The sequence below is a fragment of the Peromyscus eremicus genome, chromosome 6, assembly GCF_949786415.1.
Source record: "Peromyscus eremicus chromosome 6, PerEre_H2_v1, whole genome shotgun sequence".
Taxonomy (NCBI): domain Eukaryota; kingdom Metazoa; phylum Chordata; class Mammalia; order Rodentia; family Cricetidae; genus Peromyscus; species Peromyscus eremicus.
Window position 1 is genome coordinate 58,178,690 of NC_081421.1, and position 18,714 is coordinate 58,197,403.

At 43.2% G+C, this 18,714-nt stretch overlaps 1 protein-coding gene across 4 annotated transcripts in view; it reads right to left on the minus strand.

Annotated features, from left to right (window-relative positions):
- Nucleotides 1-18,714, minus strand: part of Tmem131l (transmembrane 131 like) — a 142,822-nt gene that overhangs the window by 42,303 nt on the left and 81,805 nt on the right. For all 4 annotated transcript variants that reach the window (XM_059265542.1, XM_059265540.1, XM_059265539.1 and 1 more), the window contains exons 8-14: nucleotides 5,830-5,907; nucleotides 5,483-5,636; nucleotides 3,963-4,021; nucleotides 3,561-3,669; nucleotides 1,670-1,763; nucleotides 1,038-1,191; nucleotides 470-640 (exon numbers count right to left, since the gene is read on the minus strand). In XM_059265542.1, coding sequence (XP_059121525.1) covers nucleotides 470-640; nucleotides 1,038-1,191; nucleotides 1,670-1,763; nucleotides 3,561-3,669; nucleotides 3,963-4,021; nucleotides 5,483-5,636; nucleotides 5,830-5,907 — 819 coding nt within the window. The remainder of the gene's footprint in view (nucleotides 1-469; nucleotides 641-1,037; nucleotides 1,192-1,669; nucleotides 1,764-3,560; nucleotides 3,670-3,962; nucleotides 4,022-5,482; nucleotides 5,637-5,829; nucleotides 5,908-18,714) is intronic.

The window sequence follows — 18,714 nt, forward strand, 5'->3', positions numbered from 1 at the left end:
ACTTAAAAGAAGTCTACCTAAAACCCTGAATAATCCAATTTACTTGAAGTCCCTGCACACATGGATTAAAAGTTCAACCACGCTTTCTACAGTAAGCAAATGCTCCTTACTTCCCAGCCTTTGGGAATGGGAGCTAGGGATGTCACTCAAGAGCAGAGCATCTGCCCAGGAAATACAGGACCCTATGTCTGCTCCTCAGCAGTGAAGAGAAAAATGAAATCGATCAGTCTACTGGTGATGATTTAGTCTATTAAATAATCATTATTTCACACACAAAAAAAAAACCAAACCCTTTCTAAGTCAAGATTTCCACATCTCAACAAGTCTAACATCTAAGATTGGCGTGGTCATGTCCTCCACTGTCCTAGACAACCTTAAAGAAGATGAACTTAACTGAGTTCATAAAAGCCAAACACCACAAAGGGATACTGCTAAATGACACTAGAGCACACGGTGGTGTACACAATACCTTGGTTGGAGCCGAGAAGATCTGCAGAGGGATGGCAAAAATGGCCCCTGTGCTCGTAGTGAGAAATACATTGGTGAGCATGTTTAGGAGAATGCCTTTAACAGCAAGTTTCAAAGAAAATATATTCCAGCAGCCTGGGGGTAGAAATAAAGGGCCAGGGAAACTCAGAACCTGAAAAGAAAAAAAGCAAGAGAGGTTACTTCCTGACACTCATTAGGACTAAATCATTATAGGATAATGCTAAATTTGTTCTATCGTCTGGAAATTATCATTTTACTCCACTCATTCCAGATCAAAAGTCAAACAGCTGTGATTTCAAACAAAGTTTCAGTTTCAATGGACACTAGTGTAGATGTCACAGCAGAAACCTTGAAATACTTTGTGAAACCACGTATTTTAATTATAAACAGGATTATGAATTGAGCTCCTAAAAATAACTCTGAAAAAAACTGTATTTGCTTTAAAAATTGTAAGTCAAATTAGGTGTTGTAGTAGTATTGGTTTCATAGCCTGATATTAAACAAAGCTTAAACTAGACTAAAGGTTGAAGAAAAGGGACTGTGTGTACCTTTAAGATGTGCTTGGCCTCCTTGGAAACAAACACATCTTTTAATACAATGCTGTGGTCAAGATGGCTGCGGTACCACACTGACCACACTCCTGTTGCGTTCTCCTGCCTCTCAATGTGAAACTGGGCTGTCGAGGCATCCACTCGGAAATACCTGTGAACAGAAGACACGAAGGGGCTAGCCCTGAGTCAGCAGAGCTGTCTGTCCTCTACAGACCCGCCAAATGAGGAAACAGGAGCAGGAAAGATTATCTTGGTGCCAGTAACCATCAACAGCATCTCCCTCAGCCTTCTGGCTCACCCATAGAGAAATACAGGCAAAGCTGAAGTGACCCAGCCTTGATCAGGCCAAAACCAGGATCCAAATACAACTCAGAAAATACCGCAGGGGCAATTTCTTCTGATTATCTGGTCCAAAACTACCCCCTAAACTGAATTATTGAGCCCCATTTTTCCATTTTGCATTAGTTTTGCTAATATAAGGGGAAACCAGTCCAGAAAGAATCATGCAGTAACAGTCACGATTTTAAAGCATTACCAAATGATAAAACAACAACAACAAACAAAAACCCATTAAAAAATAAAAAACCTAACCAAAACCCAGACTTCAGGACAAGCCAGAGTGAGCTCACCCCTGAACCACAGGAGAGGAGAGGCATGCTCTTAGTGTGGGGGCGTTTTTTCTTTTCCTCATATCCACAAGTCCACTGTCACATGAGGTACCTGCTGTGGGGACAAAGAAACAAATGGGAAGCATAGCATCATCTTTCCTCTTGTTAAACCTGAACAAAAATGAGACAGCGTTTACTTATACATTTGTAATTGCCTTTACTGCCTCCATGAACAGTACGGAGGGAACACAGCTCCTTTAAGGCCCCATTTTGCTCCTCGCTGCTGGCTCCTAATAGTCATCTGGAACACAACATCTACACCCTTCCCTCCCCCTTTTAAACCAGCCTCCCAATTCTTTCAGGGAAAACAGAAGTCAGGACTTGGAAGCCTTTCCTTTACAAAGATCTGTCTTCACTATAAATAAGAGGGAGGTCCTCAGCACAGCAGGAGAAAGCAGCTCACTTGGCCAGTAAAGAAGAGCATGGGAGGAATGGGAAGGCATGAAATCAAGCGGCCCAGGGAAGAGCCCTGGTGAGCGCTGCAGAAGCCGCTTATACAGACAATACTTTCAGGCTCCTTTTGATCCAGACATGACTGTTGGTGAACTCTTAGCTCACGTACTGAAACTGCTTCTACTTAAAGTGCACGTGGTTCCAAACCAAATTCAAACATTAACAAAAACCCACTGAAGTAGAGCCCACCTTTATCCTACTTCCCAATTATCTCAGACAGCAAAAACCAGTGCCTTCCTGAGCACCCCTGCAGGTATACTACACATGTCCAGGGACACTCAGAGCCCTTGAAACACCTAATGTCCGCATTCTGCTTACAGGGTGTGCCTGGAGGCCTCCTAGAAGCTGCAGGTATACCCTCTGTGCAGGGACAGGCTGAACCAGCACGTCAGTGGGCTCTTAGGCCACTCTGCTGTCAGACAGGTTTCTGCATACAGGCTTTGGTTTCTTTGAGGAGGCCTCACAGCTGGACTCCAGTTCCTTGGGCTCAAGCAATCTTCCTGTCTCCATGACCACAGTAACTGACGACAGGCACATGCCACCATGCCTGGCCTCGGTAGTTTTGAAAACCCAAATATCTGTAGGGTATATTGCTGAACTAGCATTGAGGATTGAAGCATTTTAAATTTTCATAAAGATTAATCCATTTCCCTCTCAACAGCCCGCGTCAAGTCTCAGCGAAAACACACATACATTTTTCCTTCCTCATTATAAAAACAGAATATGAGCACTCTTTTTTTTTTTTGGGTTTTCCAAGACAGGGTTTCTCTGTGTAGCTTTGCGCCTTTCCTGGAACTCACTTGGTAGCCCAGGCTGGCCTCGAACTCACAGAGATCCGCCTGGCTCTGCCTCCCGAGTGCTGGGATTAAAGGCGTGCACCACTACCGCCCGGCGAGCACTCTTTTTTTAATCCTTATTGAGCTCTATAATAAATTATATCCTACTTGCTTTAAATTGAAGTTCTTTAAATATGAGTGAGTTTGGGCATGTTTTCCTGTGATTTACATCCACAGGAATTCATTTACAGAATCCTTTTTAACTCTAAGTAGGAAACCTGAACTGAACACAGAGCTGTATTTAAACTCATTATAGACATCCACCATCACATTTCATCAGGTAAACTGAACAGGGGCCCTGCAGCTCTGCCCCCCTGTGAAAACAACAGAATGCACACACTCAGCTGCAAGGTACCGAGTTAAGCCTGAAACTCAGAATCCTACAGGCATGGCACAACACAGGCGGGCGGCATCCACAGCAGTCTTAACCACACCAAAGGCTGTGGTTTATAGAACTAAACTCACGTGGTTTCTTTAGGCTGTGCCTCACCTGTAGCTGGAACCACCCTGACTGAAACTGCCCACTAGCCCACTAGAGAACAGGCAGCAGTTTAAAAGAGTACCTTTGCAAATGAATGAAGCAATTCTTGTGAAGTTTGTTGTGGAAGTGGGTAGCAGTACCGGTTCAAACTGCAGAGCCAGGGCATTTTTCTGGGAGAAGTGATGTATATCCTACAACAACAAGAAATAAATCCAAGTTACTCCTCTCAACCAGGAGAGTATCAGGAAACAGCATGGAGCAAGACTCCCAGAAACTGCTCAGCAGGTGCGTCTACAACAGCAGGAAGGGGGTGCTGACAACCTCCACATAAACAGGGGTTCAAGCAAGGAGAGTGGGTTTAAATGACAACAAAAGAGACTAGGACACAAAGGCCTCTGCATCTGCTCCTGGGAATCCCTAAGGGCCTGCAGCAAAACGCACACCTGTAATTTCAAATTACTTATGTACAAGCTTCAGCAATTACCTGTATCCAAATAAGGCTGTTTCCCGAATGCAATACAAACATATTTACTGCAGATTCATCTGTCCAAAAGAATCAGAGCAATGAGGTTAAAACAAAGAACAACAGACTCTCCACAACTCAACACAGTAAAATACATTATACATTTCTAAAAAGACGAAAATGTTTCTACAACACTGAAATTGAATGGAAGAGCCATTTTTCTCTGGCACCTTCTGGGGTATATGCCTGAGTGAGTCCAGTACTAGGGATCAAAGCCAGAGCTTCATGTACATGGGATGGGTCTTTTAAGTCACAGAAAGAGAGAGCCTTAATGAAAACAAAAACAAACAGAGAAACTCCCTGAACATATGGGTTCTCACATGCTGCAGAACATGCAGGATGGAAACGGACATACTGGGCTCTGTCTGAAGGACAGTAATCAACTAGAAAGCTTCAAGCAAAGCTATGCTCTCTAGTTATCGGGACTGCCATGTGTTTCCTCATTTAAACCAACACACTTGGAAGGAATTAAACTCTAGCATCTCAGAAGGCAGGCTTCCCTTTATCCATCACCCAATGGGACAAGGGTCTTCTCGGCCTGGGTGCCTACCTGCCCATTACTGAAACCAACAAACCGGAGAACAGGGGAGTTCTGTCCATTGCTACTACATCCAATTCTAAAGACTGGAAGGCTGATGATGTTTGTTCAACAATGAAAGCTGTAGAGTTCAGTAATGCATGTGGGAAGCCACAGGTTCAGTCCCCAGCATGAGACTGGTGGCGGGGAGGGAGAAGGCACAACACACACTACACCGCTGACTGCTAATAAATAACTATGCTTTTCTCTATCATCTGTGTCGTTTCTTTGAATGAGTAACAAATATACACACAGATACCAACACAGCTGCTATAACCAGTATGTAACAGCAAATCCCACATTATAAATGTCATGCATCACACAGTATGCATCTCCTGCAAGTGTTCTTCAAAAGCTGAACTGCCAAAATAGGCTATTGTAGTAAGCAGGGCACATGTTTCCAAAGAGGAACTCTCCTCCGAGTTGTCAAACATCCAGACACAACCAGCTATCAGCTACTAACCATGAAACAGCCTGATCTGGGGAACGGAGCTTCTGCAGCTCAGACAACTGGAGTAAGAGTCAGGACTTCAAACCCTTTGTGAAGATTTGGTTTTAGGCAGTCATGCCCATTTCATTTGCTTGCTATCTGCACACTGCCAAGAAAATTATTCGCAAGGAGACTCAAAACAGCTTGCGGTGGTCACCTACTTCCCTGAACTAACACGGCCTGAGTAGCTGCAGACAGAACTAATTCCTGTTGCAATCTACCTGAAGCAGGGGCTCCTTGTCTTGATTCTTTGACAAGACTGAATAATGATGTAAGAAAACCTAGACATGCTGCAAGAAAAAGGGTTTACACTTCAATTTTTGGCCGAGCTAGAGAGAGACGGGCCGGGAGCTGGTGCATACCCCACTGAACTACAGTCCCACAACAGAAACTGGAAAGACCCCCCCCCTTTACCTGTGGTCTCAGACTCAGCAGTAGCTACATAAACAATAGAGAGGTGATCTAGCAGGGATTGAGTGTTCTCTTCAGGTTGCCTTGAGGCGTTTTCCACAGCTACAACTATGCTCATCTCCAAGGGGAAAGCATCACCAGGCCCCAGATAGCAACTCTGAAATGAGAGGTGTAGGGAAACAAAAAAAACTCAAAAACAAAAAACCATCTGAACTTTGTGGCTGCGTAGTTTTGAAAAAGAGAAACACTTAAGGTAAAAGCATGTTTATGGTGAGTATGCACCACTGTTTTGATTTTTATTTTTAAGAGGCAGGAAAGAAAAGAGGGAGATCTGCTAAATACTGTTTTACCTTTAATTGCTGACACACTTTATTATGTAAACTGCATTCCAGTTGCACCCGCAGGAGGGTAGTATTAGTGGTTTCTGCCTAAAAGAAGAAAGAGGCAAAAGAACTTAAGAGGAGGCTAAAAGCATGATCTAGCCTTAACAGTAACAACAAACACTGAGTAGCTGCTAGATGCTGCATGTTATTTTGTACTGGAAATATATTTCGCTACCACAAAGCTTATACTCTAAAGGAAGTAATAACTGGAAGTTCCTAGTAAGGCAGGAAGCATGTACGCTGTCTCAAGTATACATGAATACTGTCTGGGATGTGTTTAACATTGGGTTTAAACAAAGAAATATACTTTTATTTAAAAGTGGGTTTACCCAGTAATAACCAACTTACTGTTTTTTTGCTTATTTTAAGGTATGCATGTGTGTGCATGTGTGTCCTTTCCTTATGAGTATTGGTGCCTAAAGAGGCCAGAATCATTAGGTTCCTTGGAGCGGGAGTCACAGGGAGTTGTGAGTCTCCCTATACAGTGCTAGGAACCAAACTGAGGTTCTCTGCAAGAGCAACACATGTTCTTAGCCATCAAGCCATGCTTGTTTGGTTTTGAAACAAATTCTCACAGTATAGCCCTGGTTGTCCATGAACTTAGGATCTTCCTGCCTCAGTGTCCTGAATGCTAAGATTATGAGTATGTTCTACTATACCCAACCAATCTGCTGGGTTTTGTTGTTTTTTTGTTTTGTTTTGTTTTCCAATGTGTGCCTTCTTTCAGCTCAATAAATACTAGAAGCCATGACCTTGGCTAGAGTCTGATAGAAACCTCAAAAACAGATGTCCAAATGTGAACTGCCTGTCATTTTTAACGTGCGAATGAGCCATGGATGGAAGACAAAAGAACAAGAAAAGAATGCAGGAATCTGTCAAGTTCAAAGATCTCAGCCATAGGGGATGAGTTCTTGATAGAACGTCACAAAAAAGTGAACAACCCAGTCGAGGAGACACAGCTGTCCAGATGGGGAGAAGGGTCTGCAGACAGGAGAGGAGGCAGGGAGGTCAGCAGAGCATCCAAATGTCAGGAACTTGACCTATGAGAGCTTCTTTTGCATGAGGTCTCTATCATAGTCATTATAAAAGAAACCTATTCAGCCCAGGAGCCAGGGTCTGAGCATTGGAAAAGCTCAGCAGAGAAAGGAGGCTTGCTTAATTATGTGTGAGCATCTGCTTCCAGGCAGAGACACTGTTAAACAGAATCACAACCATCAAGTTTGATTTGCTAGTATAAGCCTTGCTCAAGTACATCACATAAGAATGCATTACAGGGGCCAGGATGTAACTCAATGATAAAGCAAATGCTTTTTGATATTTGTGAGGGCGTGGATCCATTGGTTCATTCCTCAATACCAAAAAGAATTACTTTAGCTCATTCATACAATTAAAGCACAGAAAAAATTAATAAAGTATGTTACATTGTTAAGTACAGTAGAAAATATTTAAGATACTTTGAGCATGTAAGTGAAATCACAGAGACAAAATTACTGCTAGTAACTAATATTCTACAGAGTCTGAAACAAAGAATAATATGAGGGTGTGAGGGCAGCCTCGTTGCTCCATCTGCCCCACTGACCTCCAAGGGCCACTGTGATCTGGCTGGCTAAGGAGTGTCTCCCCACCCCCCCAATGTGTGCCCCTGCAGAGTGGGACTGCACAGATGTGGACCATTTCTCATTCAACATGTGGGCCATGGAGAGGAGGACCCCTCTTCAGTCAAGGGCAGAAGGGCCTCCGTGCTCCCATTAGGACCTGCACACAACCTCCCAAAGTAAAAGTATGAACAAGTCCCTCAACCAAAGATAGGAACCAGAAAGATCCACCCTTGGTCCAAACTAAAGGGCAGTCTCGAGTAACGGCCACACAGCCTGGTTCAACAGGATCCTCTTTTAACAGTGGGTTCTCCCTCTTGGTTTTCCCGCTTCTGTGTCCTGACCATCAGACAGGGCTGATCTGGGTGCTGTGTTTCCTGTGCTCCCCTCCCCACCTCCCAAGGGAGCTCTCCAGTGAGCTGGGCCTTCAGCACGTGTATTTCTGCAGTGCAGGCCCTTGTTGCACATGGCGGTCCCAAGCTCACCCATCATGTCTGCCAGTCCTTATTCACATCACAGCTATTTACATCAAAACCTGAGAAAGCAACTTCAATTCACTGTTTCACCCTCTGTTAAATTAAGTCACACTGGCCTCCTCAATCCCCCTTAAACCTGTGCATGTGTCTCCATTCCTAACACAATGGAGGGCCAGGACGGCAGACTGTGCCCCAGCCTAACTCCAGTCTTCTGTCTGTTTCTGGAAATGAGGCCTTTCTGGAACACAGCTGTGCACCTTGCTGTCTGCACTGTGTCTGCTCTGCACACATCAATGCCCAGGGCCTGCCATACAGAGTACTGAGCCTAACTACACTATCAGTAATCTAGAGAGAAATTCATGGTACAGTGACCTCCTCCCAGTCCCCTTTCCACTCCACTCTCCATACTGCACAAAGAATGAGTTCACATGGTGACCCAGGCACGGTGGTCACCACCTACCACCCAAGCATGTACAGGTTGAGGCAAGAGGCCTGAAAGTTCAAGGCCAGCCTGGGCTACACTGTGTCTCAAAAACAAGCAGGACAGTTTGTTCTTTGAGTTTATATATACCCAAACTCCATCACATAGTGACTTGCTTAAAACCCTTTAAGGGTTTTCCCAGTGTCAAATCCTTTCTTTAAATTACAAAGTGTACTCTCATCTAATTTTCCCTCCATGTCCACACTCCGGCTTCACTGTTCTAGTTGGCATCTTTGAAATTGCTGTTCCTTCGCAGTGAACCCAGCCTTCGTACCCTGCCACTTACTATCAAATTTACCCTTCATGCTTCAGCCATAATACCCTCAGAAGCCATATCTGAATAACCAGCTATCATTTACACATGGACACGTTACCTAACTTTTTCTAACGTTCCTCACTTACACCATAACAATTTGGTCAAGGTCTACCATCTCCAGTAGATCATAAGCACTCAATTCCATGCTTCTACCTAAGCAGGAATCTACTTGCTATATGGCTGGTGACCTGACAGAGGGTGTGTGCAGTCACAGACACCATGGAACTGAGAAAGCTTGAATAGGCAACCACCTAAAGGGAAGAAACAGCAACATAAAACAAAAGAATAAATCAAAATCTATACTTGGTGTGCACTTTTGACCTGAACATTCCAATTTTAATGGAAAAAAAATATCAATATATTTTCAAAGTACACATTTATAAAAAGGTGGGTTTAATTTTAAAAAGTTTTCTTTCCTCTAACATTTCTCCAAATGGAGAAATAATGTTAAGAGTTCAGAATGACAATTTAAACATGATTAAGGATTAAGAACACGGTGACCTGATATGATTTAAAAGCAAATGTTCTGTTATTCTCAGTAAATCTTTGCATGGGTGATTTTTATAAACCCGCCAATTTAAGCAAGACTAACACACTCAGCAGAAGCCTAACAAATAGAAACCACTAGAGATTGAGTGATTTTTATTGCGGGGGCTTGAAAAGAGAAATTTGTTATTTTGTAGTATTTCCACATACATCACTAGCTCTTTTGAGTATGGGACTTATGTCTAAACACAAAATTCACTTACTTATGTTTCATATACTTTATACATATAACCTGGACATAATTTTACACAGTACTTTAAAAGTAATTTTGCCAGTGGGAAAAAAAATTGTATACATTGAACTATCACATTTGTGGTGTCCTGCAGGGGCTCAAAGTTTTTCAGATTTTAGAGCACTCTGGATTTCAGATTCTTTGATTTAGGGAGACTCAAACTGTACTGTTTTATTTGTGATTGGGTATATTTCAGAACCCCACAAGGGGGAGCTCAAGTATGTCCATACTGCCTGTGACCTGAGTGGATCTGTCAAAAGGAAATTGAAAAGGACATTTCTTTTAAAAAGAACAAAATCACTGCAATCTTAACCTTAACAGAGAAACCAACCAAACAACCAAACAAAACAACAATTCTCTATGTTTGAAACTTCTCATTTTACTTTAGTAAGTTAGTGCATAACATATGCTAGGTCTTTTACTTAAAAAAGAATATGGCCGTATTCCTTTTAGACATGGGGGAAATATAGCTTGGAGGTGGTCAATACTTATCAAAGATCCCAGAGTCAGCTAATGGAAAATAGGGGGAAAGTTCTTTTTGTAAACCAGCACTTTGTTGAAGAAGTCGGAATAGATTGAATCTATTCTTCCTAGGTACATAAAAGACCAGACATAAGATTTTAAAAGCCATTCCAATATGCAGCACTCAAGAAAGCAGAAACGCCAAAACCACCTTGTATAGAGCCTCGAGGTTTCGTGGTAAAGGAGTATAAAGGACTGGGAACTGAGATCTGATGTCATCTCAGTTCACGTGCTGAGACATTTAGGAAAAAAGTGTGAAGTTCTGAGACTGTGAAATAAGAGGAAAGAGAGTGGTAAAGCCCTAAGTCCTTTCCACAACTTCTCCCGACAACAGCGAGCCACACGATGACCAAGTACAAGAGAGTTGGCACTACAATCATCCAGAGCACATGAACAAGGCACTTGAAACAAGGTTTCCAAATGAAAGCTGCCCTGGGAAGCCCCAGCTTTACAACCTATCTTTCTTAGACACTTTCCACAGCTTCTTTTCTGCCAACATGCCTATCAGTATGAACACAAGCTCTGTACAAGCCATGGGACATTCCAGTTGGCAGCCCAAACACATGGGCATATTACAACTGAGTCTGCTGAGCAATGGGCCTTATACAAAATGAGAGCTATCCTGGGCCCTGCCCCTTTGTACAACTCTCAGATCCTATGACCAACTATCATTCAGTATATGACTGACAGACAGGCTCAGCTGAACTATTAGGAAACGCAGCATGGCTGTTTCTCCCTGATATTAAACAGTAACTCTGTTTCGTCCCCACAACTAGCTTTTATCCTCAGATTGGGGATGACTAGGCCCAGAGAAGAGGGAGGTGGTTTACTTCTATTTGTTCATTCATAATTAATGTACTTCCTTCATTTAATTCCACAACAAATAATTCAGATGTTTGTGGAAAGTGGTTTTTCCCCATTAAAGCTGAGGAGGAAACGCCTTTCCTTCACTCCTTCAGTTTCTAAGGGAAGTATTTTGTTCCTAAAATACTTCAAATTCTTTTCATCTAATGTAACAATTAGTTCAGAACCCAAAGTTTGGGGGGAGGGAACAACGTACAATTTACTACCCCCTCCCTCAAAATTTCCAGAAACCTTGAAGGACAGATGCAGGCAATCTAGAGTGAGGTAGCCTTTAGATGTGGAGATGGATCAACCCAAATGCAAGCGGGCTATGTTACGCAAACAATTTGGCTGTCCCATTTACAGAGGTTTCTGGTACCACCAGTTGTGCCCCCGACCCACCATGAGGTGAACAGCTTTGTTTTGTTTCACCACACACACACAAACTGGCCATGGCACACCTCCCTGCCTTGCTCAACATGTTGTTCATAGGCTGAAAACACCAGTCAAAGTCAGTCTTTCCTCTTCTTTTCAATTTATTAAAAAATGGGGGGAGGGCGCATGTGTGGGAGCCAGAGGTAGACAGCAGGTCACCTGCTCTAGCATTCTCCACCTAATGCCTTTAAGACAGTCACCCAGTGAATCTGGAGCTGGGCTGGCTGCCACTAACAACCGGCCTGTCTCCACCCCTACAGGCATCTGGACTGCTGGGGATTTGACTCCAGAGCCTCAGGCTTGTGCAGCAAGCATGTTTACCTGCTAGTTAAAGTAACAGACACTTGCTCATAATGGGCATGGTGGAGAACAAGATCACTGGAGGCAAATCACTTCCCACACAATGTAAGAAGTTTGCTCAAGTCTGCTGAGAAGGAACAGAGAACATGAGGCTGAGGACTCCCCATTTGGGACACACAGACACACATAGCCAAACTGACCCAGGAATCTGCTGAGAGCAACACGCAACACACAGACAGACAGACAGACAGACACAGATGGACAGACAGACAGACAGACAGACACACACACACACACACACACACACACACACTCCTGACTGGCTGGCTGCAGAGTCTAGACACCATTCAGTTGAGCATTGCAAACAGGACACAAGGAATAAATAGACCCACAAAGCAGTGGAGCAGAAACCAAACCAAGATGCTGTTCCTAGATACTGCCAAGCTCTGAAGGAGGGGCCAGTGACTCGGGTGCCACCTCCTTGATAGGCGGCTCCTCTCAACTCCACAGTACCCAATTAGCCTTTTGACCAACAGTCATACCCGCCCACCAAGCAGTATGTGCAAAGGTCTTGGACTTGAAACAACCAGCTGAGCCAAGATGCTGTCTCCATCCTCCTTCTGTCTTTGACAGGTCAAAAACACTAGGAAAAATGATGCTTAGGAATGGGGTCTACAGAGTGGGGAGGAGCATGTTTTCCAATTTCAGTGGCTTAAGGTTGATGCTGTGATATTCTTGGGGATCCTACTAGGACTTTAGATGTAAGATAGGCTCAGACGAACCTTAGGGTTCATCCTGGGATCCACACAGTCTAGGAAGAGGGAACCCTGGATGGAGCCGCCAAAGGTTCCCCAGCTGCACACACAGGCATGGAGAAGCTCTCTGGCCAAGACAAAGAAAACAAGGAAGGACTTCAAATTCTTTGTCTATGAACTCATGGGCCAAGATAATTTGATATGGGTCTATAGCCTTCAACTTTCACATCTTGCCAGAAGACTAATTCTGAATTTGAAAATTTTCCCTGAGAGTTTCATAAAAGAAGGTTTAGATTCAAACTCTGTTCGTAAAGTTGAGATGAATGAATTCTAGCTGTGTGTCAAGAACTAGTTCTAAGCTCGATCTAATCATTACCTATTCAGGAAGGACTATTATCATTTCGTGGATAAACTGAGGCACAAGAAGGTCAGTTGACCTTCCTAGAACCCAGAACCACTGTGCAGGTGGTCCTTACCACTAGCACCACACATCACTGGATGGGCAAGGCTGAGGATCTGGGACGGGGAAGACAAGGAAACAAGCTTGGTTCAAGCTTGGGCACCATGTCACCTTCAGCATACCCAGTGGGTTTTTCTAACCCAAAGACAGGGAAGGGCTGCTTCTGAGGCTGGAGGCAGGTACAGTAGGTGAAAGCTCACAGGCTGGTCTCCTCCTCCACGTCCACAGCATGTCAACTGGCCCCCGACTCTAAAACTGGAGGACTATTACAAGAACTGCTTCCCCAGCCTATGTTCTCTCGGCCCAGCTACCTTCCCAGGAGGCAGCGTGGTTCCTAGTCATAAGCAACAGATTAGGATCCTGTGCTGCAGGGGAGACCAGTGGCTTTTCTCTGTACCAGGGTGAGAGAATCTGTTCTTCAACTGCAAAATGCCCTCCACTGGCCCAGGTGGTCTAACCTGGGGACAGGGATACAGTACCTCATCTCAGATATTAAAGGAGAACATGCCTCAGTCATATAAACATGCTAAGATGTTGTTCTATTTCTCTAATTCTTCTTTGCTCAACTTTCTTCTTTTGGTTTGATGTTGTTTGTGACTACGTAGCCTAGGTTGGCCTTAAACTCTTAACCCCAGGCTGTCCAGGCAGGACTGCACTGCTGGCTTTCTTCTTCTCTCTACCCCCTCTATTTTGAGTTAGGGTCTTGGCCAGAATTCAGAGTTCTGCCTTCTGAGTGCTGGGATAAAGGTGCCCTCCACCATGCCCGGCCCAACCCTGCCTAGTTTTCTAACTCCTGATTCTTCACATGCAGCAGGTTCAGAACTGGTCAGAAAAAAACAGACAGTGCTGTTGAGGCAGCTTTACGTCTTCTAACAGAAGCTTCTACAATATTCCAATACAATGGATATTTGAGAGTAGTTAAAAACAACTGTAGGCCAGAATTTCATAAACAGCTTATCATTTCCTTTGAAGATTATTTATTTAATTCTCTATTAGTGAACTCAATTATTATTCCATCAATATATTACATGTAATACTGCCAGAGTGTATCATTTATTAGTTAGGACATAAAGCTTGATACAGCTTATAACCTCGTAGAGAAAAACATAAACATCCCTTACCTAAACTGTAGAAGTGTTTCAGAAAACTGCTCATTCCACTCTATTAATCACATAGGATAGTCAGGAGATCAAGACCACTATGGGGACCCTTGACCTTTCCCTATTACGTACAATAGGCAGGAGATCAAGACCACTATGGGGCCCTTAAACTTGTCCCATTTTTTGTGTTCCCCTGCATATGACAGATTAGGTTGGTGCAGCACATTTCTAAAGGAAAAGGTGCCCTTTCCATTTCTCCCTTGCCTGGTTGTGAGTGGAAAAGTCTCTCATGCCTCCTTCCCCACACTGGTTTTACCACTTCCCCCACTCTGCTGTCATACTGAGCTGACATGAGCTGACAGGGATCAGCACCCAGGAAGGGTGCAGTCCAACAGCAACAACCTGGACACCCTCCCATGAGGCTCCAGCACCTGTTCCTGGCAGGCTTGAGGCTTGACATCATGCACCAATATCAAAGGCTGAGCCAATTCTAAAAGGATAATAACTCCTGGCCAGAGGCGTATTAAGAGTAACTCATCTGGAGAAAGTTTCCGCATCACACAGTCCAGTAACATGATCACTGATGGAGAACATTCCCTCATCCATACACAAAAATTACAGAAAATTACAGAAGACAACAGGTATTAATAATGGTGACCTTTGCCATATGTCTGGCTGTCCTTTGTAATTTTTTTTAGTAACCCATATTGATTGTATTTATCAGTGGCGTTCAGTGTGATTTTTTTCACACACACATACAACAAACATTGCTGAAACCCACCCACCCCCACCTCAGTTCCACCCTCCACTTTTCACTTCTCTCGTTTGTTTCCTATGTTTTCTTACAAATTCATAATTTTTACAATCACAGCATATCTTGAAAACATACTCTCTTTAGACAAAAGTGTGTTACCATGCACAAGTGTGTACATACACACACATGTAGTACTACTATGTGCCACAAATTCCCGTTAATTGTAACTTCTCTAGATTTCCCAAATTATCTTATAATTGAATTTTAGACAATACAAACGGTGGGTACTGGGACAACACATGCTTCAAAAATTGTTTTAACCAAATAAATCAAAATAACATTCTCTATGTCCAAGCAGCCTAGATCCAAGAAGGCAATGAAGAAAATGATTTTTTTAATGTGTTTCATGGGGTGCAACCCTTAAACAAAGAGCTACAGGCAATCAGTGACTGCTGAGAGAAGGAGAATTGGTCTTCCCCAGGGATGAGCCCCCTAAATGGTTATTCAACACCAGGTAGTCAACTCTGAAAACAAATATACAAGCAAAACTAAACAGGCTCAGCATGCTCTATGTATATATTTATGAGTATATTTTTATGTTTATAAGCATAATAACTAGAGAAAAAGAGGTCATAGGTTTGAAAGGGGCTGGAAGGAGGAAAGGAAGAGTCAATAATGTAATCATATTTTAATTATTAAGAAGTGCAAATAAACTGTGCTGGTTAGTATTTTTGTTAACTTGACACAAGCTAGGGTTATCTGGGGAAAGGGAACTTCAAGCAAGAAAATGCCTCCATCAGACTGGCTTGTAGGCAGGTCTGTAAGTCATTGTTTGATTAATAATTGATACAGACGAGGTCAATTCACTGGGGGTAATGCCATGCCTCTGAGCAGGTGTTCCTGGATGGTAAAAAAAAAAAAAAAAAAAAAAAAAAAACCAAAAACAAAAACAGGCCGAGCAAGCCATGAGAAGTAAGGCAGTAAGCAGAATCCCTCCACGGTCTCTGCATCGGTTCCTGCCTCCAGGTTCCTGCCTTGGTTTCCCTCAGTGGACTCGGGGATATGTATGCCATATAAGCCCTTTTCTCCTCAACTTGCTTTTGACCATGCTGCTTATCACAGCAATAGAAACTAAACTAAGACCTAAACAAAAGTGTTGGCTTCTTGTGAGCTAATACACAATTCACACACTCTACACAAAGCCACATCACAAGAGCACACAGTCAACCTAGGGCATTACACAAGTGTGAACCATTTCCATGTGGACCTCCCAGTCACAGTCTGGAAGAAGCTCTAATCTGCTGCTAAGCTGACAATTCAATTGGTCAAATCCTTTTTCCACTGTGGAGCTTTAAACTGTCTCTATTTTGTTACCATAATAAAAATGCTGCAAAAAAAATTATTGGCATTTTTCTTTCCTGTATCATGAATAACTCAATACAGAGGAAAATCATTATGACATTTACTACATTTGGGGAAAAATTTAAATCATACTCAGTTGTCATTTGCAATCCTAGCTCTAATCTTGACCTCCAAACCAAGTAATTTAAACTCTAAGTCCTTCCAACAATTTCTAAAATAAGAATACTGTCACCTGCTGTGGTGGTGAGGCCACTGAAGGTCACCCAGTCAGTGTGGTGAAAAGGTGAAGTCCTGCCACCCTGGACGGAATGACTGGTAGATGTGCTATTTGGGGATCTCAGCTCAAATTCCCATTGACTCACCTCTCTATTTAAAACTCTGCGGCCTTCAATGTACTACACAGTGAGCTGATAGGAACATTCTAAAAAAGACAACATGGGCCCTATCCATGAGACCCCCTGGAAGAGCAGGAGGGAGGGTATTACAACAGGGTGTGGACCCAGGGCTGTGGAGAGCAGCCGCAGGGCTGACTGAGGACCCAGGGAAGTTCACAAGGAGCTTACTTTTGAACTGGGTCTTGAAATCTGGAATTCGGGACACTTAGAACAGGGCAAACCCTCATTAGGAGGAGCTGGTAGAAAGGAATGGTGTGTTCTGGGAAGGATGAGAAGCTCAGGAGAGAGGCAGGAGCTCCAAGGATGGAGAGGACTGCTGGGCCCTAGGTAGGGATGGCCTTGTGTTGTAACAAAGCTAAGGAGCTTGAACTTTCCACTGTGAGCAACCCATCACACTACCATAGTGACACATCACACACACACACACACACAAATTCTGGATCTCTTACTACACTGAAAATATTTTTAAATCACTCTATCATCTTGGTCTCAGTTTTTATATAATGACTTAATTGATACGTAATTTTATTTCCTAACTTCACATTTCTCCTTAAAATAATAAAGTTATCTCTTCCAATGGAACTAAAGAAACAATTGTTTTAAGTTGATAATGTACTTATTTCTGTCTAGACATCTCACTCTTTATTTGTGCACGAGGAACTTTTAGGTCTAATACCAGAAAAACAAAACAGTAACAACAAAACACAACTCTGTCGTGAGCACTGGACACCCGGAACCCCGTGGAGGAATTACGGCCTCCTGCGCACAACCCTCCAACCTAGGCTAGGCGAGCACCACTAGCAGAAGTAAAATCCCAAGACAGTATTTTCATACTGAAACTAAGGACTTTCCTCTGCCGGGGGAGCTGGCAGCAGCAGGCCCACAAACATGAGGAGCGCGCACACACAAGCCAACGGCTTGACCGTAGACGTACTACAGTAGGGATACGTCTTCAGGAATTCCAGTTACTTCTTAGGTTGAAGCTTTGCAGGATTTTACTGTCAGGTATCTATAATAAGCCCTGAAAAACATTGTCCAAACTTCCTTTTCCGAATCATGACTAAGTTAAGGGAAAGTGAAATAGTTGCCTTATGGAGAACACCTTCCGGTGTCTGAACTGCATGTGAGTGCTGCTTCCCGTCAAGGTTTTGTCTACGAACTTCAAAAGCCACTCAGCACAAGAGCGGGGGCAGTGCACTCTGTTCGCAGCCCAGTCATTTACTGAGACACTATCTGTGGACTGACGGACAAACTGACTGACTTTGGAGAGGGCTACGTCCAACAGGGGCTGACTTAAGCAAAGCCACCAATCCCCGTCTAAACAAAAAGCAAAGGAGGAAACCTCCATCTGCAAAGAGACACGAGAGAGGGTTGACAAGGGCGTGGAGATAACAGTGTGGGAGCACACCGCCTTTCCACGGGCGGGGCTGGGCTCCTGGAGTGTGGAAATCTTCCTCACACCACACACAAAACTGAAATCAAACTGGTCATACACAAATATAAACTGCAAAAGCCTTAAAACATAGGAATACATTTTCATGATATTGGATCTTTTAGGTGGGATCCTAAAAATATAACTAACCGGGAAAGAAACAGATAAACTGAACTTTATCAAAATCTGTATCTTTTGTGCTTCAAAGGATGCTATCAAAAGATTCCATCCACAGACTGGGAGAAACTACAAATCATGAACTTGGATAAAAGTCAAACCTCTAGGACAGAAAGCTTCTACTTCTCACAAACAAGAAGACAACACAACTTAAAAATGAGGAAAAGGGAGAGGGATAGAACGGTTATATCAGGGGCTTGTCTAGCTTACACAAAGCCTTTGGTGTGCTCCTAGCACTATATACATGGGCCGTGGAGCATACACCATTCCAGTGTTCAGGAGGTAAAGGTAGGATAAGAGGTTCGGGGTCATCTTTGGCTACAGAGGGAGTTTCAAAGCCAGCCTAGTCTACATAAAACTCTGTTTTTGTTTTTGTTTTTAAAAAAAAAAAAAACAAAAGGAGGGGGCATTGAGATAGATCGATACTTGAAGGTACAAGGAGAGAACACTTAATGAAGCTGACCTCTGACCTCCACCACCATGGCATGCATGCACCCTTATCGTACCCCACACTACACAAAATAACTCAGTTTTTAAAGGGAGGGCAAGCTATATGAATAGACACTTCTTCAAAAACGATACACAAATTTCAATCTTTGATTTGGTCATTATGGAAATGCAAATCAAAAGACTTCACAGCCATCAGGATGGCTGTCTTTAAAAGAAACCAG